Here is a 24,858-nt window from a genome sequence, read left to right as displayed (position 1 = left end):
CTTCATTCTGTGTGATTTATTAGCTTGTTTACCCATGGGGATCTTAATTTAGGTCCCCACCGTGACATGAGTCCACATGAGTCTGTGTGTATTCAGGTTTAAGTCCCCACCAGAATAGAAAAGCAGGTACACACACACCCTTTTTAGGCTACTTTCTTTTTCTTGTTGACATCCTCCTCTGCTGAACAAGAGATTTGTATTTGATATGGTGCATGTGAAATAAATGACATCTGTTTTCTGCAGTCTTCCAAGAGTCTATGTGATCAACAAAGAAATCTGTGTAAGAACCGTGTGCCAGCAAGACGAGATCCTGATGGGTAAGTCACTCAATATGTCAGTAACAAACTACAGAACATGTGAGAGTAGGGGTAGAAATGTATGTTTTTTGAATGGGCCATATTGCTAGATATATAAATATTGTTATCATATATTATTTAGCATTTCTACCTTACACCTTTGTTCTGACAGTTTTTGCTTTGTTCTGACAGTTATATTGTAAATATATAAAACTCTATCCTTCTCCATTTTTAAATACATCTAACACGTTTTAGTGAGATTAATGCTTGTAACAGGAAAAAAATTATTCAAGATAATAATTTGATAATTATCAATTCTATAATAATTAATAATAATATCTTCATAATTCAATATAAATCATAATATCTTACACTACTGTTTGCAGTCAGTAAGATTTTAAAAATGTTTTTGAAAGAAGTCTTGTGCTCAGCAAGGCTCCATTTATTTGACCAAAGATAAATGAATACAAAACATATAACCTTAAGGTGGTGAGTACTTTCTCTCTCTCTTTCTCTCTTTCTTTTTTTTCAGCTGAACTCTGTAGAGAGAAATCGGGTTGGCCAAAACGCCAAAAGAGGACAACTATGAAACGCTGTCTCCGTGCCAACCCTAAAACCTGGGCAAACAGGGCCTAAAGTCAGATGGATGACAAAGGGCAGAGTTTTGGTTCCAACAAATACAACTGTAAATTTAAATGTTGAATCTAAAAACGTAAACTTGCTACATTCCTAAAACAAACCTAAGCTGTGGTCCAGTGACCTTCACAAACATTACTGTTCATAATCACTTTATGTAACTTATAATCATTTTAATGCTTGAACTTGAAACTGAAAAAAAAGCTTGGTTGAATGTCTCAGTATTTTTAAAGACTGTATTTTAATAGGATCACAAAGGGCATGACAGTCCTCTGGTGCTGAATGTTAAAGTAGCCCACTGCATAACCACTATTTGCTTCATATTCTTCTATTATACTGTTTATGTCCACACCAGCCACTGTAAGTAAAAGACGAAATGCACAACAGCAAATAAAAATGTTGATATTTTCACTCTCAAAGATCAGCCTTTCACAGAACTTATTAAAGCATTGTGTGGTTATGTTAAAATATGAATGACTAATTTACTTTGGACTATTATGTTTTATATGTTAGGATGTCCTGTTCTTATAGAAAACTACCAGAACAGATTCATACAAGAACAGATTTAGATGCAGTAAAAGCATATGTAACAGTAGGGGGCGACAGACATGATAAAAAGTCAGCAGCAGGCTGTGAAGTGTGAACATAAGACCTGTCCGGAAAACACAACAGCTGTGATACAAGTCTCCTCTGAGTAATTCATTGTTTTGATAAGTGGAGATAAATAATAGAAGTGATGTAATGAGTTGATTTAGGGCTTGTGTCTGGTGCCTGAGAGTGTTTACTGATCTCACTGCGGTCATGAATAACACATTTTTGAGACAATATGTCGACAATATGTTTACTGATATGTAAGCAGATGGAAGACACAAATAACTTTGTTAATTGTGTTTTTTCCCATCTTTTCTTCTCCCTGGGTTTGAAAGCAATACCATATCACTAGATATGTTTAAAAATGTGATTTATACCTTTTTACACTAACCGTGTTTGAGTAGCCTAGCTTCTCACATTATACATCAGACGACGTTTGCCATCCACAAACATTTGACAAATTTACTTTCACGAACCTAAGGGAGAAAGCGTGAGAAGAGTTGATGATACACGGGGCAACTTTTTGAGCAATGTTGCCATCAACGGGCAACCAGGTTAGATACAGGGCCCACGACCTATCTAAAGTATCCAGACAGAAATTTGTTACCCATTCTCAATGGGAATGTGCCCAAGCAACATTGCTCAAAAAAAGTTGCCAGGCAAAATTGCTCAAAAAGTTGCCCCGTGTATCATCAGCCAAAGACATTGATTTTATATTAGATTAGACACTTGATTGTGTTTGAAACATAAAAAAACGGTAAGAGTTCAGACAACTGTACGAATCATCCTTGAAGTTATTAGCTAGTCAAACGACTCTGAAAAATCAATTGCCTGAGAGCCGTTGGGATAGAACGAGAGAACGAACAGAGAAGGGGGACAAATCAAATATAATATCTGAGAGTCTGATTCAAAATGGTTTTAATTTCTTCTGGGTGAAGAACTTTACATCTTTTGACTCACCATTGTCAACTTAGATCCAGAGCACAATACAATTGAGTCACATGGTTTCCACCACAACATAGATGGGAAACAGATCCTCCTACTGGACACGAGTGGAACAGTGATACATTTCTGTGAAGGAACATTTTGGTAGCTGAAATGAAGAAAAACAAAAGAGCATGCACAAATTTGCCAAAAGGAAAATAGAGTGTTTTAAAGTTGCTCCATAAATATCAAATTAAATAGGAGAGATATGTGGGGTAAGTCGTTAAGTTTGTACTTTTACCTGGATATGTTTATCTTCTGATATTTACTAGTGTTTTTTCGATCTTATTTTCTAAGGCAACATAGTGCAGCTACAAGATAATGTGCTTATACTCTAATAGGCGTTGTATCTGCGAAAACACACACACACACCTTACCTACACAAGCAGATGGACGAGTCATGTTACAAAAGAACAGCATAGGGGTCACTGTGCACTCACTGTCCGGAAACAAGACATGATAATACACTGGAGAAAGAGTGGGCAGATTTGCATAAACATTTTGCACTTCCTGAGTCCCCCACGCGGAACATACCAGCCTCAACAATACACATGATGTATATGCTGTGTAAACAACTGCTGTATGGAAGAATTTTACAACTACTACAAAGTTTACCCAGTTTGGTCAAATTATGTTAGGATGGGTCTTCACTCCTCTGCCTCCTGGCCAAGTACCTCTTGGTGGGTGTAACCCTGTTACAAATGACTGAATTGTACTATATTAATGTATTTACATATATTTTATGATACTTACATAGCAAATACCTTAGTAATGTTATATACTTTTACATTACATTTTATTTTGCTTCATTTTAATATTGGTGGGACACTGGGCCTTTTTTGAAAGCAAGCTCTTATGCTCAGAAAGGCTGCGTTTATTTAATTATTCCATTACTCCAGTCTTCAGTGACATGATCCTTTAGAATCATTATAATATGCTGATTTGGTGTTCAAGAAATGATACAATGATACCATTTCCCCCCCCCCCCAGAATTCTTTGATGAATAGAAAGTTCCCAAGAACAACATTTATTTAAAATAGAAATCTTTTGTATCATTATAAATGTATTTACTGTCACTGTTGATCAATTTAATGCATCTTTACTGAATAAAAATATGAATTTCTTTCTTACTGAGTACTGACCCCAAACGTTGAACACTAGTGTATATGTATTCCTGGGACAGTTAAACCTATGAGTCATACTGGTTCATTAACACAAACAGAAAAACAGTTGTCAAATGTGTCAGTGTCAAATAACAGCTTTTATTTTGACATCCAACATAATCACATTAATGCTACATACAATACAGTACAAGATACGTATTAAGTCAGATTCAAGTCAAAGGATTCAAGTCTCAGGTCTATAGCACCATTTCTTTTCATCCCATTCATTTCATATCTCAGTGTTCATTGATTTGCGAATCTCATATTTGTGATCATAGCCCGAGGAGAGTGAAACCGTCCCTCAGATCCTCTGTCTCGCAGGGCTACAGTGAAAAAGAAGAAAAGTCATTTAGCTCTGGCAAATATGCTATGATTTTTGACCTCATCAAAATGTTTATATTTATATGGCATATGGATTACTGCCACAGATGCTACTGTTAAATAGAGTGATTAAAAGAAAAGGACACTTCCTTAATGACCAAATTTGTCATTGCTATTGTTGTAAAATATTCAAATGGCCACATTGTGTCATCTAATATTAGTCCTATAGTTTAGTTAGTATTCATTATTTTCTTGCAGTTTAATGCCACAGTAGTAAGGTCATATTAAAATTATTGTAAATTTGTAACCTGCAGGATCCGATTGAGTTTTCGAACGAGTCGGACAGAGTTTTGGTGAAGGTCATCCCAGGCTTTAAAGCTCCTCTCCCTCCGTGCAACAAATGTTTGCCAGCAGTAGAAATAGTCTAGAAACAAAAGAGAATCTAATAAACTACAAGTGTGACGTAATTTGCCACGTTATATCACAAATATTAACCACGCCCCCTCTGTTCCCTCCCCATTTACCTTTATAAGTCATCACAGAGATCTGCACTCCTGCCCTCTTCAGGTGTCGCAGTCCTTCCCTCTCCTGGCTGTCCTCTTCATCACAGAAGTAAAGGCGTGACACAAAGATTCTCAGACGGAGATTGGGTGTCTGCGACAGGAAGTGGGCAAGTTGTTGAGCGCATTTAGAGCAGGGCGACCAGGAGCAGAACCAGGTCACTGAGTAACACAATCTCGCACCGTCCACACTGGATCCCCACAGCCCTGGACACAATGCACCCAAGTGACGTAGGAAGAGTAGCTTGAGACAAAACAGGAGAAAAACAGTTACAGATGGAGAAAGAATGAGTAAGAGGAGTGAGTGAGTAAGTTTTTTTTCTCTATAATAATACCTTTATGTTTCATCTTTTCACATTATCAGTTAATCTTTCCCTCACCTCTACATGGCAGCCGGAGCGATTGCGCAGGTGTCCAAAGTCAAAAGAGAGGGAATCAGGGCCGGTGCGTCTCTTTACTACAAAACAAAGGTATGTCTCGTGTCTCCCTCGGGCCCAGCGCACATTTTTATAATGGAAGATAAATTTCTTCTGGGTCATGAGCACACTGTTTCAAAATATGACACACTGTTATTCATTTTATACATTTATCATTAATTTTTATTGTAAAAGGGGACCAAAATACTGTTTAAAAATAGTATTTTTGTTGAACATGAATGAAAACAACTTTTACACTTTTTTCCCATTAGCTCTCAAATTAAACAAATTTGCAACTTTTAAACAAATTAAACCAAATTTTAATTCAAAATGTAATTTAATTTAAATACAAACTAAATATTTTTCAATCTTAACTTTTGAATAATTCAGAAACTCGCCTGTGTGTCTACAGCATTCTGTAATGATCACATTGTTCAGCACCACTAGGATGCCTGCAGTTGTCAGTGGTCGGTTGAGTTAAGACTTAAGTTAACTTCTTGACTATGTGCATTTAAATATAGAGTCAGCGCCACGTGCATCAAATTATTCCCACTATCACTCACAGACTAATAACTATCAGTTTCAATTTGCAACTTCTGAAACTGGAGAAAATCTATAAACAGGTCAATGCACTTGCACGTCATTAAAGTGCATAAACTGAATGACATCAAAGCATTGATTTATTCCTCAATTAATAAAGCTCTAATAAATATTATTACCAATTCTAATGGATATACAGTTGATTTTGCCTACACAGACTCAAAAAAATCCCCCTCGTCTCTCACTATCACTTGTTTTGTTTTCACTTACCTGTCCAGCTTGCTGATCATTCCGAAAGTCGAAACTTGCTAACTCATTTAGTCAAGCGAAAGTCAGTGAGAGTTTAAAAATGGGTTGAGGAAGAGGGAGGTATAGAAAACCTATGACATGATCATATAGCTGTAAGAAAGAGGGTCCCTGATTGGGTGACAGTGGTTTTCAAACCTGTTTGGGAGGGCTGAGGTGCATTTAAACATCGACACGGCTCAATAACCTGTGCGTGTGATATTTAAAGAGATATGTAAAAGACTTACAGTCTTTGTTGCACAGACAAAAGACAGTGTAAACCAAACATTATGGATTGTGAATTGGATGGCATAATAGATAAATGGATGCAAGCATTTCTCAATTTTTTAAACTGTTTATTACTTTTCCAAGTTTATACAATAGCACTTGACCTTGTCCTAACCGCATATTAGTCTCTTGAGCGTTTGACGTGTTTTCTAACCTTCTTGCTTCAGAATGTGCGTCAGAAATTGCTGCCAACAACATAACCAAAGCCAGTTGGAAATTTCCAGATCTCCTGCACCCAGCCAGGGAAGCCTCCACTTCATTTTTCCCACACAAATCCAAAAAAACAACCCAAACACTCCCATATCCCTTCTCTGTCTTGCTCAGATTTTCTCCATCCGCACCCTTTCCACTTGTGTAGTTTTTCCCACAGGGAATAAAAAGGGGGGGGGTTGTTTTACTACAGGCCACCACAACCCTGGAGACACCTTCTCAGAGGGTTTTTCCAAAAACACTCTCACACACCAACGCATAAGTAGCAAAAAGGACCGGCGAATCTGCCTGGTTTAGGATCTACAGCACGCTTGTTAATTTGTTGCTGTCTGCAACTGTCTTTGGCTCTTTCCTGGTGACTTTAAAGTTGGCATCCTGTGTGTTTGTCTGTCTCCAGTCACTCGACTTCACCCTCTCATGCACTCTGCGGCCAGGGAAATCACCGCTCCCCAATGAGCTCCCTCTCAAGTGTATGTGTGTGTATGTCTGAATTCGAACATCTGGAAGAGATCTGTCTGCTCCCATGATTTACCTTCCGACCACAAGTCTTTCTGAGGTCTTACCACAATGCGCTATGTGTGTATAACATGGGAAAACAGAGAAAAGAATATACTGTAGGTCCTGCTCCAGTTAAAGCTGATTCTCATGATTTTTTTTACTGCAAATGATTTGTTTTGATGTGCGTTATCAAAAAAAGACTAGACTTTTATTTAAGACAAATATAAATCTTATGATATGCACACATGATAGTACACTCTAAAAAATGCTGGGTTAAATACAACCCAGTGCTAGGGACAAACCCAGCAATTGGGTTGTTTTGACCCAGCGGTTGGGTTACTACCCAGAAGGTTGGGTTAAACATTTAACCCAACCGCTGGGTCAAAACAGCCCAATTGTTGAGTTTGTCTCTATTTTACCCAGCACTGGGTTGTATTTAACCCAGCATTTTTTAGAGTGTAATTGTTATAAATGGCCAGTTCACCAAAAAATTATAATTCTGTCATTATTTACTCTTATGTAATTTAATTTATGACTTTCTTACTTCTTTGGAGCATAAAATAATGTTCTTCTAATTGAAGAATGTCTTGGTGTTTTTTTCCCATACTACACTCTAAAAAATGCTGGGTTGTTTCAACCCAACTTTGGGTCAAATATGGACTAACCCAACTTTTGGGTTAAAAATTTAATGTAAAAATGTAACCCAACGGTTGGGTTAGTCCATATTTGACCCAAAGTTGGGTTGAAACAACCCAGCATTTTTTAGAGTGTATGAAAGCCAATGGGGTCCAATATTGTTTTGGACCCTACACTCTCAAAAATAGGGAGCAAAGAACTGTTTTTGGTTCCCCCAAAGAACCTTGCAGTGACAATTGTTCTTAGTGTGAAGAGCATTTTTAAAATCTAAAGAACTTTTTTCCACTATATAAAGACCCTTTTGTCCAATGAAAAGATTCAATGTTAAAGGATCTTCCTTGAATCATAGATGCCAATAAAGAACCTTTATTTTTAGGAGTGTATTGACTTTCATTGAACAGACAAAAACATTCTTCAAAACATCTTCTTTTGTGTTCCGCAGGAGAAAGAACATCATGATGGTGAGTAAATGAGGACAGAGTTTTTAACATTTGGTTCTCACAGGTGACCCAAAGCCCACTTTCTTGTTTTTTTGCTTATAATGAAGACCACCATATAGTGTCAAGGGGCACAGCAAATGAATCTAATCATGGCCGGAAACGTCAAGTCATATTTTCCGAAACGCACCCACCTACATGCGCAAACACACACACACACACACACACACACAGAGAGAAGCCCATCGTGCAGACAAAATCAACCACAACTCCAAACACACTTACTTTCCAGAGTCATGAACTCACATCTGTTTCCTGGAGACAATAATAGTTACACATCGGTTAGAGGGATATAGTAGCAGGTGTTCAATTGCCTGAGCAGCTCTGTACATTATAACAAAAGCTCCTCCACAACAAACCCGCCACTATGACTTGCAAAGCTACCAAAAGGAAAGATGAAGTAATTGTGCTCATTAGTTGACTAACATAATTGCAGCCCATGAAAACTTAGTGGCTGGTACAAAAACAGGTTTTTACATTCGAGTTGTGCATGACAAAGACTCGACACTGTCTGAGGAAAAAATGGGGTTACGGGTTCTTCTAGTAGTGGATTCATTTATATACCTCAATGTGAGTACACTGAAGAGGTCTGATAAAACGTAAAAAGTTTCAGGTAGAAATTCAAATCATCCTGAAACTGTATTTAAACCTAGACATGCATCATACTGGCTACAAGAAAGTAATACCAAAACCAGCAAAATGAGTACAACAGGCCTACATATTTAGCACGTTTACTACTTTAAGCTGTTTAGTTAGTTCCGTAATCTCTCTTGCTTTAATAGGTAAAAGTCCCAGATTGCAGATATAAGTGTGCTTGATTGTATTGAATGTACACTTGTAATATACTTCAACTCTTAAAAAAGTATATTATATATAAAAAAACTGAACTTAAAGATAATATAAAATTAATGAAAAAGGTCATTTAAATATAGATAGTACACTTTCATGACCATGAACATAAAGTTTTACTTTAAAGTACATTTTAAATGATTGTTTTAATAATCTTTTGGCATTCATTAAATAAGTGCACTTGTTTTGACGTATTGTCTAACATACTAAAGCATATGTAAAGTACTTGATTGTAATTTTAACTGTAGTGATTACATTTAAAGTTTATATATTTTAAAAATACTAAATTTCAATTTTAGTAAGTAATTATTAAATTACATGTAAAATGTACTAAAAATAGAGTTCAAAATTCAAAATTGAGTTCAAAATAGGGTTAAAATTCTGTCATCAATTCTGTACTCACCCTCTACTTCCCAATCTGTATGATTTTATTTCTTCTGTTGAAAACAAAAGCAGATATTTTGAAGAATGTTGGTAACCAAACAGTTGATGGTAGCCCTTGAGTTACTGGCTACCTTCAGCATTCTTCAAAATATATTCTGTCCTGAACAGAAGAATCAATCTCATCCAAGATAGTAACAAGTGGGGGGTGAGTAAATGATGACAGAATTTTTGTTTTTAGGTGAACTAGTCCTACCCCTAACTTATAGGAGTCAAAAAGCCCTCAAACATTCAGCTGACTGCATTTAATATAAATTGAAACTATAATACATTTACATTTAGTTGCTCTTAATATGTAATCAAGTGTCTGAAAACATTGCATTCAGTTTGCACTTCAGTATATTCTATTGTTACCATAAGCATTCTTTTTAAAAGTATGCTAAAGTGTCCTTTTTCACAAGAGTGTGGTTTCTCAACAATAGTTAAATGTTTTGGGTAAGTTAGTAGTGAAAGCCTTAACAGTGACAGTGCAGCTTTGTTGCAGGTGAGCATCAACTCTACCACACAGTGAACTGTATAAACATCCGGTGGTGAATGACAGCCTTAGGTGCTGTTGGGTAGTAGTGTGAGTGGTTAAGGTATAGCTGGTGTTTTAAGCTAACCACACAGCATGAGCAGCTCTTAGTTTCAAATACACTCAGCGTCACTAAACTGTATCCACCCACACAAATTTAGAGCAGCATACGGGAATTAACTGTACTTGCAATGCCTTTTGCAGCAAATTTAAAGCAAACAGGCTGGATATGAGAGCTTGAACTCAATTTGCAATGAGTTTGTATCGTGTTGTTCCTAGGTTTGCTTCTGGTAAAATCTATCAGAGCATTTCAGTGCAGCAAAACCAGATATATTGGTTCAGAAAGATCAGTGAAGCAGAAAAAGAGATAACCATGCTTGGTAGAAACACATCAAAAGGTCCACACGGAGGACATATACATTCACTAGTACACTGCTTAATTAAAATAGTTTTTAGCATAATTGAATGGCGTGAGAAACCTGAGGGACAAAACTTTTATTTATACTTTAAAAAAGTTGATTCATCAGCAGTCAAGGGAAACATACAAAATGTTTTCACAAAAACCCTCAAATTCACTCATAAATACAACATGATAAATAAGATGAATAGATAAGATAAACACATGTAAATCACTATCTTTGTCCATTTCTTTAAAAAAAAAAATCCATGCTATAAACAGTAAGCCAGATGACTGATTGTCCTTTCAGCCTTAGGCTTATCTAACAGCTTCATGGCTCAGGCTTTGAAACCCAGAGATGATTTCTGTAACGTTCAAAAACATTAAAATGCTCTTACGCAACAATATAAGTGATTTTTATAAGATGATATGTATAGTGGCAAAGCCAGAGAGGTTCCTGGTGTCGGTGGTTCACTGGGACAATGTGAAAAAGCACTAATCCTTTTAAGAATCTGAAATCGAAGCTTTTTTAAAGGAATATTCCAGATTTAAGATGAGTTAAGCTCAATCAACAGCACATAATGCTGATTACCACAAAAAACAAGGGACAAGTTGAAATGTCTTTAAAGTTGACATTACACGATCCATTTTCTAAATGCATGTTATGGTTTTAATTGTGAAGTAATCCTATTCAAAAGGAACTAACAAGTCCCCTAAATTTTTTCATTTTCGATCTGTTACACTCGGATATACATTGTAATACAGAAGAAAAGATGTCGCTATTTCTGTTTCATGACTTAAAAAAAAGAAGCAAAAATCATCTGGGTTACAGTAAGGCACTTACAATGGAGCCAATGGTAAAATACTCAGTAAACACTAAAATACTCACTGTTTCAAAAGTATAGCCACAAGATGTAAACAATATGCATGTTACTTAATTTTACAACTTCACTGCCATGACAATATAACTCCATAAACTATGAAAGGCTGTAAAATTATTATTTAAACAGAATTACAGCACAAATCATACACAAGTTAAAAAAAATTATTTCCTTTTTTTTTGAAATCTCAAAAATTATTTTTTGTGGTCACCATTAACATTACACCACATGTTTATTGAGCTTAATGTGTATTGAACCCAGAATATTCCTTAAATTATGTGTTGCCTTCTCTAGCAAATAAAGCCTTTCGTTCTTGTTTCAATGTGTCTTATAGATCCTTAACAAACACTTTAGTTAAAGGGAAACCCAAACAACCCTTTTCTGGCTCTTCATAATCATCATCCTCTCCTTCAGTCCCTGCAGTCTCACCCTGCAGGCGATAACCCAGCCTCCTGAAGAAAGCTTCTCCCACTTTGGATGGAAATGGCACATGGGCATAGACCCGCCGTATGCCACTCTGCTTTGTTCTGGACTCCAGTCCCTGCACCAGCAGTCTGCCCAGTCCCTCTCTGCGGTACCAACTCTGAACCACCAGCCTGCAGATCCTGCATACACCATCCCGACTCCAACCGTCTCTAGCCACGCATCCCATAATCTCCCCATCAGAGTCCGCCACCCACACCTCTCCAGCAACCTTCGCCCTCTCCTTCAGCTCATCCTCATCCACCTGTTCTCTCTCGTTCGTCTTGTCCTTCTCCTTTTCTTTGGGTTTTTTACGCCGTCTGGTTTTCTCCAGTTTGGCTCTGCCAGTGTGAGGATTGGGTAGATCTGGCTTGGTGTCTGCATGGTAACTGCTGCCCATGTAGTCCCAGTATGGCCTGCTGGAGCCCAAGATGCCCACCGACCGCGGTATGGTGAGTTTGAGGTAGATGATGAAGATGAAGACGGGAGCGACCAAGGCCATGATAAAAGAGTTCAGCACACAGCGGAGGACGGAGGAGAGGATGGCCAGCATGAGAAGAGCGAACGAACGAGTCAGAAGGTAAAGAATCAGGCGGTTCTCCGTTCCCTCACATCCTTCCTGCAAACAAAGATAGAATGAGAGGAGGCCATAAAGAGAAAAAAAACCCTCAACAAACTTCTTCAATGTTGGCCCTGTATGGCCCTACATAGCCCATGAGGGATGTGATGTTGAATCGCACCTTGATGAGAGCCTTTACAGCATCAATGTCCTTATCCTGCATCCTGCGCAGAACTACATCACCAAGGTCCAATCTGACCATTTTACCTGAGACATTATTTTTAAAAAAAGGGTTAAATTAAAAATGAAAACATTTAATTAATATAAGGAAATTTGAATTAACTCAATTAGATATTTTAAATTAGAGAATGTAATTGCAAAAAAACTAAAAATTCTCTGAGGACATGCAAATAGGGACAAGTTTAACGTGATAGACTTGTGGTTTATGTACGATTGCCTCATGAGCATATTATATTGCATTACATCTCAGACATTTATGGAAGAAAAAAAACGTATGGCTTGTGTATGTCTTTCCGACTGAGCAGCTATTCAAGAAGCATTTAACATGTTTATAGTAGCATGCCATGCTGTACCGTTAGCTTGCTCCAGTCTATGGCTGTAATATAAAGAGCATGCGTGAACTACTTACCCAAATATTTAGAGACGCCGTGAGTGCTTTAAAAGTAAGGTAATGCCCTCTTCTCTAGTCGATGTTACTTGCCGTGTTTGAGGGATTTAAGGATTCAACGGTATCTTCCTGCATGGAATGTAATTTCAACCAATCCTCATCCGGGAATACGACCCTGCGCAAAATGCGTAGTGGATGCGCACGTAGCGGTTTAATCTTTCGACGCTAGAACGCATGCGTCCTGTATGGATTTGACGCATTATTGTGTGGCGTTACACATGTGCGCGTTAAATCTATATTTTAAGAAAAAAGGTCATTAATATAATGGTCTTAAAAGGTCTTAAATATAGCAGAGCTTATCTCTGTCTGTAAAATAATGATTTGCTGCAATATCAAATGGAAAGATTAACTTTATCAAATCTTACCAAGTTTACCTACATATGAAGTCAAATGAATATATATTTAAGCTGAGAAATTAGTAAAACAGCAAACACAAATACTGTCATTCATACCTATTTTTATTGGTAATTGTCATCTAGTAGCAATATTAAGAATGAAAACAAACAGTAAACATATTTACAAAAGTTCACTTTGTACAGTCACTGTCAACATGACAGCATAGCTGAATATAGCTCATATTTCATATTACTTTATACATTCTCTTTTCAGTGCACCCTAGATGTAGAAGGGCACCAGGGATTTCCTTCATTTAGAAACCATTGTTTTTTGGCTGGGCTGTATTCCATGATTGTGGTTTGTGAAATAGCTCCCCGTAGGGACCAGGTGAACAACTGTAACTACCAAGCAATATGCTTTATCCCCACAAAGTGCAGTCTCAGGGGTGGTTTTCAGTGCACCCTGGTTGTGGAAGAGCACCAGGGATTTCCTTCATTTAGAAACCACTGCTTTTTGGCTGGGCTGTATTCGATGATTGTGGTTTGTGAAATAGCTCCCCGTAGGGGCCAGGTGAACAACTGTAACTACAAGCAATATGCTTTATCCACACAAAGTGCAGTCTTGGGGGTGGGAGGACAACGGCTTAGGAAGAAGACACTGTGGTGTTCTAAGGATGTCTATGTGTGAAACAAACAGGTCTTTAATGATTTATGTAAGATTCGACATAGGTCCCGTGTTGGTCCTACAGCTACAACATTGTCGCCAGCTTCCTAATCTCTAAAACCATTGATCACAGTCCAAAAGGAACACTTTAGAATAACAGAACAATTACTTGAAATTAATCCAGTTTGGATATGTGGTAAACAAATATGCAATTTTGCATTTGAAACAGTGTCATGAGGTGTGAATTGTGTTAAAGCAAGTCAAATTGACTATTAGAGTTCTCCATACTTATCCTTAAGTTCCAATCAGTCCCATCTCTGATGATGATATGCTCTCAGACTCAGCGAGTTTCAACTCTTCTGACATTACTTCCTCTCGTGCACCATTAGCATGCATGTCCTCAGTTCCTTCCGCTAAAGTATGTCCTACATCTGCTGCCTCTATTCCACCCTCTCTCAAACTGCTGGTGCTAACTTCAATTATAACAATGCCTTCTCCACCCTCTAACTGGAAGATTCCCTCCATTTGGCCAGAGTTTGCCCCAACAGCACCTTTAAAACTGCCCCTTGCTCCAGAACCACTGCCCTCGCCATCTATCAGTGCAATCATTTGAACACTGTCCCCTGGACCTGTGCTTCCATCTATTTTTGTCTCATCACCGAGCTCAAAAACCACATCCTGCCCTTCCAGAGGCACCAAGGCTTGACCCGGATGGCAAGAAAGGCTGAGATCCTCACCTGGGCCTCCTATGAAGCCCGAGCTTGGCTGAATGTCCTCCTCACTCTGAGGCTCTGTTTGGAAATGAAGCACAAAAGACTTTTCTACTTCAACACTTCCCTCAGCATCTGCAGCTCCATGCCCCTCACTCTGTCCGGTCCACTCTTGGAGTAAGTTAAGAGAGACCATTTCTGCCTTCTCTTTTCCTGCATCTCCTTCGCATTCTCCCTCTGTCTGAAATCGTAGGACATACGACTTCTCTCCTCCCTCACTATTCCCTCCCTCTTCTTGCTGGCCCTCACCTTCAATCTGCAAGACATAAGACTGCCCTGCATCATTCCCTCCCTCCATCCCATCCCCCTGTCCTCCATTCTCCATTTCTTTCTTTAGGCACAGAACAAAGTGCTCCCTTGAGATTTCTTCGACAGCTTTCTCTTCGACTGGAACACTCTCAAGATCACTGCTCAACATGGGGGAACTGTTTGTTGAGATGATGCTAACTGCAGGAACTGAGGAGCTTTCAGGTACTTGGCTAGTGCTGACAGGTGACACAGCTGGATTGTCAGCAATAAGCTGTGGGAACTCTGTCTTTAAAGAAGCAGCAGAAGTGGCACTGGATATTGTGGTAGATGTGGAAGTTGCAGCTGATAACATTAACGGTTGCTTAACTGGTGTGGTCTGAACTGTAGGAGGGGATTTTTGGGTAGCAGCTTTAGGCTTCCGTCCATGCCTGGTTCCTCCCTTCCTGCTACGACCGAGGCTGCCTAAAATGGGACGAGCAATCGTCGATGTGCTTTGAGGCTGGGCAGTAATGAGGGGAGAATTATTATTCGTCAAAATAAATCTCTGCTGTGTCTGAACTGATTGAAATTGCTGGATTTGTGTTTGGGGTGCTGCCAGAACTTGGGGCATTGCCGGAATGGTTTGCACCAAGGGGAGGGTCTGTGGATCTGAAGGGGTGGAAAGAGTGTTTGTACTGGATGCTGTAGGAACCAGGATAAGACTAGGCTGGTTTCCATTGTTGGACTGGCACTGAAGAAGCAGGAAATTCTGTGGCTGTGGGGGTGGTGGTGGAGGAGGAGGGGCTGGCTGTGTTGGCGTGGGATTGGATAGTGGGATCAGTTGCAACCCTGAAGTCGTCTGGATCATAAAATAGTTCTGTGATGTGTTTGGAGGTATGTCCAGATTTGGGGGTGACAGAATCAATGTGGAATTGCTATCAGTGGGAAACAATGAGGTAAGCCCTCCAGGTACATTCAAGTTTAAATTTAGCATTGCTGTCTCTGAAGCCCCACTACCTTTAGCCACCTTTCCTACTTCCTTCATACACGCTACTGCACCCCCAGAACTGTGAGTTCTCAAGTGCCTCTGCAGGTAGGAGAGCATGACAAACTCTTTTCCGCAGTGTTGGCACTTGAAGTCCTTGCGCGAGGAGTGTGTGCGTAGGTGCAGCTGCAGATTGGATGAGTGGGTGAAGCTCTTGTGGCACTGGGAGCACTGAAAGGGCCTTTCTCCAGAGTGTGTCCGTTCATGCTGTTTGAGGTTGGAGGTCTGAGAGAAAGCCTTACCACACACAGTGCAAGTGTGTGGACGTAGGCCAGAATGGAGCTGACTGTGGCGACGGAGACAGCTGGTGTTCTTGAAAGACTTGCCACATTCCTGACATACATATGGCCGCTCACCGGTGTGCTGGCGAAGATGGTACTGGTAGTGTGAGCTCCACTTAAAGGTCAGTGGACAGTAGGGGCACTGAAAAGCCCGCACACCTGTGTGGACCTAGAAGGGTTGAGAACAGTTTTCAAGATGTTTTAATATTATCATGGTTTACAGCAAATTTAGAAAACATGAACAAAATGAAGGAAATATTAAAATTCAAAATATTAAAATTCTGTCATTCATAAACAAAGCTGCACTGGCCATTTTCCATTCACAAAAGCACCATAAAAGCATAATAAAGTATTATGAGTGTAGTTGTTATGACTCATGTGCCACATAGCTTTGTACGAGATACAAACTGAAATACAAGTCACTGGTAAGCTTTCCTTTAGTGTGCTGTTAACTACTGCAGTTGGTGAGCTGAACTTCTGAACTGGATCAGCCCATGAATATTATTAAAAATATATATAAAATACCATAAAAAAATTCTAAGATGAAATAATTTGACAAGAAGCTGTGTTTACCCTTTGGTGTATGGAGAGCAGTGAGGACCTTTTGAAGCTCTTGCCACACTCTGTGCATCGATACGGTCTCTCCCCGGTGTGGTCTCTCATGTGGTACCTAAGTCCTGATGAACCTTTGAATGACTTCCCACATTCAGAGCAGCGATATGGCCTCTCTGTAGGGAATGAAGAGAAAAATACAGCCGTGAGGTGAATATGTGAGTTACATTGTGTGTGCAAAAGTCTCGTTTTAAATGGGTGTTTATCATACCATGTAAGGTAATGTAAGGTCTTCATATATCAAAAGCTTGACAATAAATAGCATAGTATAATAACACAGTATAATAAATAAGAACAATGAAACCTGACAATCAGAGATGCCAGATTTTGAATATAAACCAAACAAACCGTTTAGCATCCACTGCAGCACTCTTACCATTATTTGTGGCAGATGTCTTGCTACCTCCACCTCTCCTGGCTCCCTTTCCTGATGCTTTGGCAGATGGCTTCACAGCTCGTCTCTCTCCCTCCTCAGTAACAGCAATCAGACTGACATGGATCTCTCTCTCTCCATCTTCTCCCCCTCTCTTTAAGGAGGGCAGTGGCAGTGAGAGAGAGGGGCAGACGATCTCTGCTTCTGCCTCTGCCTCAGCAAGCAGCCTTTGCTCAGGAGTGTGGGAGTGCTGGTGGTTGAGCAGAGAGGAGAGCAGAGGGAAGGAGCGGTCACATGCCGAGCAGTTGAACTGAGAACGCGACTCAGATAGAGCAAGAGGATGGGCCTTGAAAAGAAAGAGATAATGAGAAATGGAGGTTTGTTTCTTAAAATTCTCAGTTCACCAGAAGAGTTTCTTGGTCTCACCTGAGCCACGTGTCTGGTCAGTCCGCTGCTGGTCTTGAAACTCTTCCCACAGTAGGCACATTCTGGTGTAGCTTGTGCAGTTGGCACACTGGTATCAGTGGGCATCTGGTTCACAGACACAGCGAAGGTCTGCAGAAGATCATACTGTGCCTGCCCCGACTCATTTCTAACGGCATCCAGACTAAGTAACTCTGAAGTCTGCCCACTATCTGCAATTGTGGTGGTTTCAACAACCTCTTCAAAGTCTGCCAACAATGGTGTAGCCCCCACCAGTGACACTCCACCTCCCTCAGCCTCTGTGCCATTTTCTGTAGCAACCCCTCCACCACCTGCTGGGCCAAGGCTATCTAGATGTAGAGTCTGATGCTCCTCAAGGTGACTCTGTGTTGAAAATGTCTCATTACAGCTGCCACAACTAAATAGCAAAACACTAGCCCCTATGTCGGTCTTGCTCATGTGGATATGCTCTGCGTCTGTGACAGCGGAGGAAGTGGGTGTGAGTGTCAGCTGTGGCAGGATGTTCTGATTGGCTGTACCTGAGTTAGCAGGTGAGGACGTATCATGAGACAGGAACACCTGTCCGACCCCTCCTTCCTGTCCACCCACAAGTCCAACCATTTCAGAAATGCTCATCCCAACAGTGTTCAAATCCTCTGTCAGCACCACCTCCATCTCTCGAGTTGCTGACCCTGAACTGGCCCCTCCAGGCTTCCCAGCACTTCTTCCCTTTCCTTCTATGTGAGAGATGCGATGCAGCGCCAAGTTGGACGAATGTGTGAAGCTGCGCCCACAATCCCCACAGACATACGGACGTTCACCCGTATGAATGCGCATGTGCTGTCGCAGATTAGTGGACTGACTGAAGGCTTTATTGCAGACATCACAGACGTAAGGTTTGAAGCCCAGGTGTACGTTCTTATGGCGACGCAGGCTGCTGGAGTTCTTGAAGGCTTTGGAGCAGCTGTCACATGGGTACGGACATTCACCGGTGTGCTGGCGGAGGTGATACTGGTAGTGTGAGCTCCATTTGAAGGTCAGAGGGCAGTAGGAGCACTGGAAAGTGCGAAGGCCTGTATGCACACTGCGATGAATCTGGATATAAAAACCATTGTGATAGTAGGTAAATCAAGTTGCTACAATTGTATCAAAAACTTTTACTAAACTAAAGTTTCTATTAAACAAAAACTAAACTAAAAAGTAAATTAAACTAAAAAGTACATTACATTACACATAAACACTGTTCTTTTGTTCTATTAATCAAAGAATCCTAAAACAATACATCAGTTTCCACAAAAATGGCACAAAGAGGTTTATGCCAGGTTTATTAGGCAACTAGATTAGAAGAAAAAAACTGATGCATAATTTTTAAATGAAACATATAAATGGTATTTTATGGAGCATTTACTAATTGCTTTTCTTTATCCATTTGTCAAAGGAGTTAAAAATACTTTGAATAGGTATTGTATATGTATATATATATATATATAGATAGATAGATAGTACAGTTCAGCACTAGACAGCTGAATTAAACCATTTTAAATATGTCTACTTTTGTCAAATAGAAAATATATTTAGGCTTATCTATTCACTTTTCTTTTTAATAAATACATTGATAATTGATTCTTTCATTTTATTTTGAGGTGGAACTCATATGAAGATTAACCTATAAATCTGAATCTGAATCATAAAGACAGCCTCACCTGCAGAAGAGAAGAGCGTTTGAATGCTTTACCACAGTCATCACACTTATACGGTTTCTCTCCAGAATGAGACCTTAAACAACACACAAAGCAATTTTATTAAGGAACTTGTGATAAACAGCATATAACATAACAAAAAAAAAGTCACCACGGAATCACATCTTTATACATTATACAATACACAATATTCAAGATTTTGTGACCGTGCATGTCAACCCATATGTAGAATCAGTTGACCTCTCACCTCTGGTGGTATAGTAGGGCAGATGAGCCTTTAAAGGCCTTAGGGCAAAGGTTACAGCGATATGGCCTCTCATTGTTATGGCTTCTCTGATGATGTGCCAGTCTGGATGACCACTTAAAACTCTTCCCACAGTCCAAACACTGGAATGGATGCTCTGGGTTTTGAGCCACTGTTGCAACAGGGGGTGTTGACGATGTCACAATGTCACCTGTGAGCCAGACGGTTCCTGACTCTTTGCCCTCTTCTTCTCCCTTCTCTCCATCCTCTACGGAGGGGAGGAGGGAAGGAAAGGGAGAGAGGGAGGAGGATGTCTGAGAAGGTAAGAGTTCAGTTTGGACCACCAGAGTAGCAACAGTGTTGGCCATCACAACTGGTGAGAAAAAGTTGGGTTGTAGTGCAGGAATCTCAGTAGTTTTGTAGTTTTACTCTAATTATGGCAGCCATGGCTTGCGTTTGGTATAGTCTGGACCAGTTTTCTCAGATTTCAGCCAGAGAATCTATTCTGAGGCAGAGTGTCTTCTGTTGTCTTCTCCTTCTTAGATGATAGAGCTGAAATAACACATAACATTTTTTTATGATTCATGCAAATGCAAATAAAAACTGTTTAAGATATTGCAATGTTTGTCAACTGGTGTGTTACAACTAAAACAAAGGGGAAATTTATTTTCAGATGTTGTTCAGATTATATCCATATAATCATGCATGTAATGGATAACAAAATAAATAATACATTTCAGCTCCTCATATGAAAATGTTTCTCATATGTTTTGTTAATGGAATAGTTCCCCCATGAATGAACATTTGCTGAAAATATACTCATCCTCAGGCCATCCAAAATGTAGGTAAGTTTGTTTCTTCATTGAATCAGATTTGGAGAAATTTAGCGTTACTTGGTCACCAATGGTTCCTCTGCAGTGAATGGGTGCCGTCAGAATGAGAGTCCAAACAGCTGATAAAAACATCACAATAAGCCACAAGTAATCCACACGACTCCAGTTCATTAAATAATGTACTGTGAAGCAAAAAGCTGCTTGTTTGTAAGACACAAATACATAAGGCATTTTAACTTTAACTTTATATTTATATTAATATTATAAATATATCATAAGCAATATATAAGCAATGTTTTGAAGTTAAAAACATCGTTATGCTGGATATGTTTATTACAAATATGCAGCTTTTTGCTTCACTGGAGTCATGTGGATCACTTGTGGATTATTGTGATGTTTTTATCAGCTGTTTGGACTCTCATTCTGACGGCACCCATTCACTGCAGAAGATCCATTGGTGAGCAAGTGAGATAAGCTAAATATCTCCAAATCTGTTCTGATGAACACACAAACTCCACTACATCTTCTTGAATGGCCTGAGGGCGAGTATATTTTCAGCAAATTTTCATTGTTTGGTGAAATATTCCTTTAAAGGCATTTTGGCCAAATTAGACAGATGTCAACATCAGCTTGTTTTACACTTCCTCATACTTAAAAACTATAAATACAACTATGCAAAGCAAATTTGGATGAACATTTTTTTTTGTATTGCAAAAAAAAAGTTTTTGTGTTATAAATTATTGCCTGCCATGGATATCAAGCCATTGAAATTCAAGTGACATTTCGAAACACTCAAATTAGCCTGCTGACCATATGACTCAAATCCTTAAACATAGTTCATGGTAGTATTAATACATTTTAAAGCAAAAAAGAAAAACATTTTTTTGGTTTACTTTTGCACAAATATATATATATATATATAAGAAAGAAAGAAAGAAAGAATGTAACACTTCACCACTTCTGAGTGCCAAAACTGGGTCCTGAAGCAAAAACAGCACAGAACTGTTGACATATTGTAAATAAAATTATACAGTTGATCACAAATGTCTTGAGACTACACTTGTTGTAATATGAGCCAGGAAAAATTTTGAACAATACAAAACAAAGAAATGTTATGATTCAAAATTAATATGATACATTTAAGATTCTGCATTTAGGTCAGGTAAATGTGTGCCATTGATCATGAAAAACTGCTTTGTACAGAGTGTGATGGTCAGATGTTCTTCTTCCACTGAAACAAGATGCTCCTTGGATCATGCAACAAACTTGTGGAGTGTCATTAAAGCAAAAACTAAGACTAACCAAACACTAAAACATTCTGAAATTAATTTTCCACAATTCAACTCTTCATTCAATATGTTATGCTAGTAATATAATTTGTGCTAAACCAAATAAATTAGAATTAGAAAACAGATAGTCCCAGCAATTAAAAAGCTTTTAAAACAAGACTGCATGTTATTTTACAAGAATTCTATCCACGAGTAATTCTGATCCTCCTCAATATTGACTCTCGGTAGTAAACAGACGATCTGCGTGTTGATCCACCTTCCCCTTTAAAGATCCTCCTCCTCCTCTTCCTCCTGCTCCACTCCCCCTCCCTCACCCGCTATCTATCTGTGTGTTCCTTCCTTCTTGTCTCAGGGAAATAGGGAAAAAATCTAAACACAAAATGAAGATAAAAGGCTTCAAGTGGCCAAAGCGCACTCACCCCTTAGTTTCTATACAAATAAACAGTGGGTCGTTTTATTGGCTGTTTGTTGCATTATTTGCGCTGTCTCGATCCGGCCTTCTCGAATCCATCCCAGCCTTGTCTTCGTTCCTCAAACGTCGCAATATTTGTCGGAATAAGTGCATTATTCCATGCATGTGTTATTCCCCTGGTTCATTGCTGTGAAATGGCCGATTTTGATGTAATGATATAAGGACGAACTCCGCAGTGATAGTCCACACAACCTTAACAATAATCTAGAGCACAAACTAACCAGCAGTCGCCCGTCTGTGACCGCCTCTCAGTAAAGTCATCTGCTATTGGTTCGCTCACCTCCCCTGTTGGCTCGTCTCATTGGTCGAAAAAAATACTGTGACGAACTTTTAATTAAATTATGCATAGACTATCGGTGGATTTGTTTAAAACCCACAAGGAATAAACCCATTAGGTTATTATACAAATATCGCTTCCTAGATAAGTCTCAATTGAGCTTTATAGACAAAGAAATTATCTTTTATGCACTGGTTTGGCTCTGCGCAAGGGCTTGTGGGTAATGTAGTTTACCTCATACGTCATTGCTTGCTCAGTACGTTCTTATTATATGCCATTACACCTACCACAGTAAGAAAATATGCAGGCCTACTCAAAAGTAAAGAACAGTTATCATGTTTTAAAGGTATATCCCACTTTTTTATAGTAACATTCATAATCATATAGTCTTTGCTTTTAGACAATGGACAATAACAACAAAATGTCTACAATTTACATGTAAGTTCCTTTATTGTCTCTCTCAGAAGGCACACAGTTAAACACAGCCAGTTTTTGCATATTTAGTGCACAAACATGTAGCAACGTTCAGTCTATGTAGACACAGAAACCAACCTAAACAGAGATGATGAATGGTGGTGAATAGTATAAAAGTACAAAACATGACAGAAGTCTTGCTTCTGATTCGCAAAAATAAATAATTTGAACAATTATTATAATTAATAATAACCATAATAATAATCATATCAATAAATAGTAAATACTGTATCAAAATCCTAAAAAAGGGGAGGGAAAGGAAAAAAATAACGTTGATATTGCAACACATTGATAGAGCACTGGACTTTATATTATGGAAAATAATATACGTATACACTCATTGTATATACCAGTTTACATTCGGCAGCATGTATGTACAGCTTTACAGTACCAAAGTATCACAATACATAGTATTTTAAGGCTTAGGTTGTCTTTTTCTTATGTTGCTTGAAATAAGGTTTTATCAAAACATGTTCCTGAATCACAGAACTAACAATAAAAAATCATAAAAACCCCAATATGCTGTGCAAAAAATAAAAACAACAACAAAAAAGAAAGACAAGCAAAGTTCAGGTCAGTGCTAGTCCTCTCTCACTCAGCGCTGACATACATTACACTCCCAAAATATTGCTACATCTAGTGGCAGAGTATTGTAACCTAGGTAACAGTGAGAAGGAAATGTATTTGTATAAAAATACAATCAGTTTAATAAGAGACATGAAATGGAGCTGTCATACATGTGGTTTTGTGTGTGGTACAAGAGAAGCTGATGAATAAAGGAAAATAAGAAAGAGAGTACATTTTACTTCTTGACTTGCAAATGAAAGAATGTTGACACGTTTATCGAGAAATTAAATAAATAATATCTTCAAATAAATAACTAGTCAATAAATAAATAAATACATAAATAACAAATAGTTCTGAAATGAATTTGTATAAAAAAGAAAAGGTAAAGGAAGGTTTAAGGTTAAATGGAGCGTCAGAAGCAGGATGTCGACTGGAGTGCACTCTGATTTTCAGATCAGACTGGGACTAAAAACAAATCTGGGGAGTCTGGGGTGTACACAGCCCATCACAACCCACCACACAAATATTCTGGGATTTTTAAAATCGTTCTCATGATTCACATCACTTTTGTCCAATATGGCGTCAGTAACCTGCCCCTTTATATGACTCGGTTTACCCCTATTCCTGGGACTGGACCACATTTTTTGAGAGGTCATAATTCTATGGCACTACATTTCAGTTGATCAAATCAATCGTCGTCTTCCTGGTTCCATATGCAATATTCATAATTATGCATGTCTGAAAATGCAGAATTGTATTAAGCACAGATTCACTCTCATTCTTATGATTATGCAGTGGCGGTTAGAACTAAGCTGACCAAGAGTAGGTTGTGAAAGGGTTGAAATATTCAACTACCCTCCTGTTACTCAGATGTTCCGGCCTGACAATATCAAAACTATTTTCCCACAAGTTGACCCGACCCACTGGAATAAGGCCATCCCTGGACTGTAATAATGATTGAGTCATGGCCATTTTTGCTGTATTGTAAAGGAGACAGTTTACCGCCCGTTGTTTTTTTTTGTGTGATGCCATTGAGGTTCCTCATGCTGGTAATTTAGATTTAAGGGTAAGGAACACTCGTGAAGCCCAGTCACAGAAGAGCCTGAACTGCTGCAGGAGTTCCTGAGAGGACTGAACCACCTCCCAGTGAAAGGCGAGATTAGGTGGGAGTGAGGGAGAGGGAACAGGGATCCGGGGAGCCTCTGCTCGGGTCATCTGAAATTGAAAAATAACACACAAAAAAATCACAATCATGAATATTTCCATGTAACTAAAATATTCTCTGTAAAAATACATCTAAGAGATTTAAATGAATTTATATATTTAATACAAATACATAGATGGATGGATGGATGGATGGATGGATAGATAGATAGATAGATATTCTATATAACATTTTAAATATATCCTATTATACACAACCATTCAAAGGTTTGGGTTCGGTAAGATTTTTCAATGTTTTTGACATCTTATGCTCACCAAAGCTGTATTTATTTAAGTGAAAATGCAGTAAAAACAGTAATATTGTAAAATGTTTTTTTACAATTTAAAATTTAAAG

General features: G+C 38.7%; 4 protein-coding genes across 6 annotated transcripts in view; 1 reads left to right on the top strand and 3 right to left on the bottom strand.

Annotated features, from left to right (window-relative positions):
- Positions 1-1,447, top strand: part of LOC107744296 (microfibrillar-associated protein 2-like) — a 6,809-nt gene extending 5,362 nt beyond the window's left edge. For both annotated transcript variants that reach the window (XM_016557858.1, XM_016557857.1), the window contains 2 exons: positions 244-317; positions 829-1,447. In XM_016557858.1, coding sequence (XP_016413344.1) covers positions 244-317; positions 829-932 — 178 coding nt within the window. In that variant the 3' untranslated portion in view covers positions 933-1,447. The remainder of the gene's footprint in view (positions 1-243; positions 318-828) is intronic.
- Positions 1,448-3,923: 2,476 nt separating this feature from the next.
- On the bottom strand, positions 3,924-5,797 carry LOC107744312 (single-stranded DNA cytosine deaminase-like). The gene is made up of 5 exons (XM_016557881.1): positions 5,778-5,797; positions 4,932-5,097; positions 4,516-4,795; positions 4,300-4,415; positions 3,924-3,993 (listed from the first exon to the last, which is right to left on the bottom strand). The coding sequence occupies exons 1-5, from the start codon at positions 5,795-5,797 to the stop codon at positions 3,943-3,945; spliced, it is 633 nt and encodes a 210-aa protein (XP_016413367.1). The 3' UTR covers positions 3,924-3,942.
- Positions 5,798-11,210: 5,413 nt separating this feature from the next.
- Positions 11,211-12,820, bottom strand: LOC107744294 (N-acetyltransferase 14-like). The gene is made up of 3 exons (XM_016557855.1): positions 12,674-12,820; positions 12,206-12,291; positions 11,211-12,084 (listed from the first exon to the last, which is right to left on the bottom strand). The coding sequence occupies exons 2-3, from the start codon at positions 12,284-12,286 to the stop codon at positions 11,332-11,334; spliced, it is 834 nt and encodes a 277-aa protein (XP_016413341.1). The 5' UTR covers positions 12,287-12,291; positions 12,674-12,820; the 3' UTR covers positions 11,211-11,331.
- Positions 12,821-13,505: 685 nt separating this feature from the next.
- LOC107744293 (uncharacterized) lies at positions 13,506-22,226 on the bottom strand. Of its 2 annotated transcripts, XM_016557852.1 has the most exons (7): positions 21,929-22,226; positions 19,391-19,939; positions 19,147-19,219; positions 17,447-18,538; positions 17,024-17,366; positions 16,609-16,763; positions 13,506-16,204 (listed from the first exon to the last, which is right to left on the bottom strand). In XM_016557852.1, the coding sequence occupies exons 2-7, from the start codon at positions 19,753-19,755 to the stop codon at positions 14,006-14,008; spliced, it is 4,227 nt and encodes a 1,408-aa protein (XP_016413338.1). In that variant the 5' UTR covers positions 19,756-19,939; positions 21,929-22,226; the 3' UTR covers positions 13,506-14,005. The 2 variants fall into 2 exon arrangements, with proteins under 2 accessions (XP_016413338.1, XP_016413339.1); XM_016557853.1 differs by lacking the exon at positions 21,929-22,226 and having other exon boundaries at positions 19,391-20,224.
- Between the last annotated feature and the right edge of the window lie 2,632 nt (positions 22,227-24,858).

Source organism: Sinocyclocheilus rhinocerous, unplaced genomic scaffold, assembly GCF_001515625.1.
Source record: "Sinocyclocheilus rhinocerous isolate Xijiao unplaced genomic scaffold, SAMN03320098_v1.1 scaffold137, whole genome shotgun sequence".
Classification (NCBI taxonomy): Eukaryota; Metazoa; Chordata; class Actinopteri; order Cypriniformes; family Cyprinidae; genus Sinocyclocheilus; species Sinocyclocheilus rhinocerous.
Note: the sequence above shows the minus strand (reverse complement) of the source record. Positions and strands in the feature narration are given on the sequence as shown.

Coding starts and splice junctions, on each gene's coding strand:
- LOC107744312 (XM_016557881.1), bottom strand. CDS start 5,797: ATGATCAGCAAGCTGGACAG. Junction 4,796..4,931: donor GCTCCGGCTGCCATGTAGAG/GTGAGGGAAAGA, acceptor TTTTGTCTCAAG/CTACTCTTCCTACGTCACTT. Junction 3,994..4,299: donor AACTCAATCGGATCCTGCAG/GTTACAAATTTA, acceptor TTTTCACTGTAG/CCCTGCGAGACAGAGGATCT.
- LOC107744294 (XM_016557855.1), bottom strand. CDS start 12,286: ATGGTCAGATTGGACCTTGGTGATGTAGTTCTGCGCAGGATGCAGGAT. Junction 12,085..12,205: donor CTGTAAAGGCTCTCATCAAG/GTGCGATTCAAC, acceptor CTTTGTTTGCAG/GAAGGATGTGAGGGAACGGA.
- LOC107744293 (XM_016557852.1), bottom strand. CDS start 19,755: ATGGCCAACACTGTTGCTACTCTGGTGGTCCAAACTGAACTCTTACCT. Junction 17,367..17,446: donor TGACCAGACACGTGGCTCAG/GTGAGACCAAGA, acceptor TTTCTTTTCAAG/GCCCATCCTCTTGCTCTATC. Junction 16,205..16,608: donor TGCTCTCCATACACCAAAGG/GTAAACACAGCT, acceptor CAACCCTTCTAG/GTCCACACAGGTGTGCGGGC.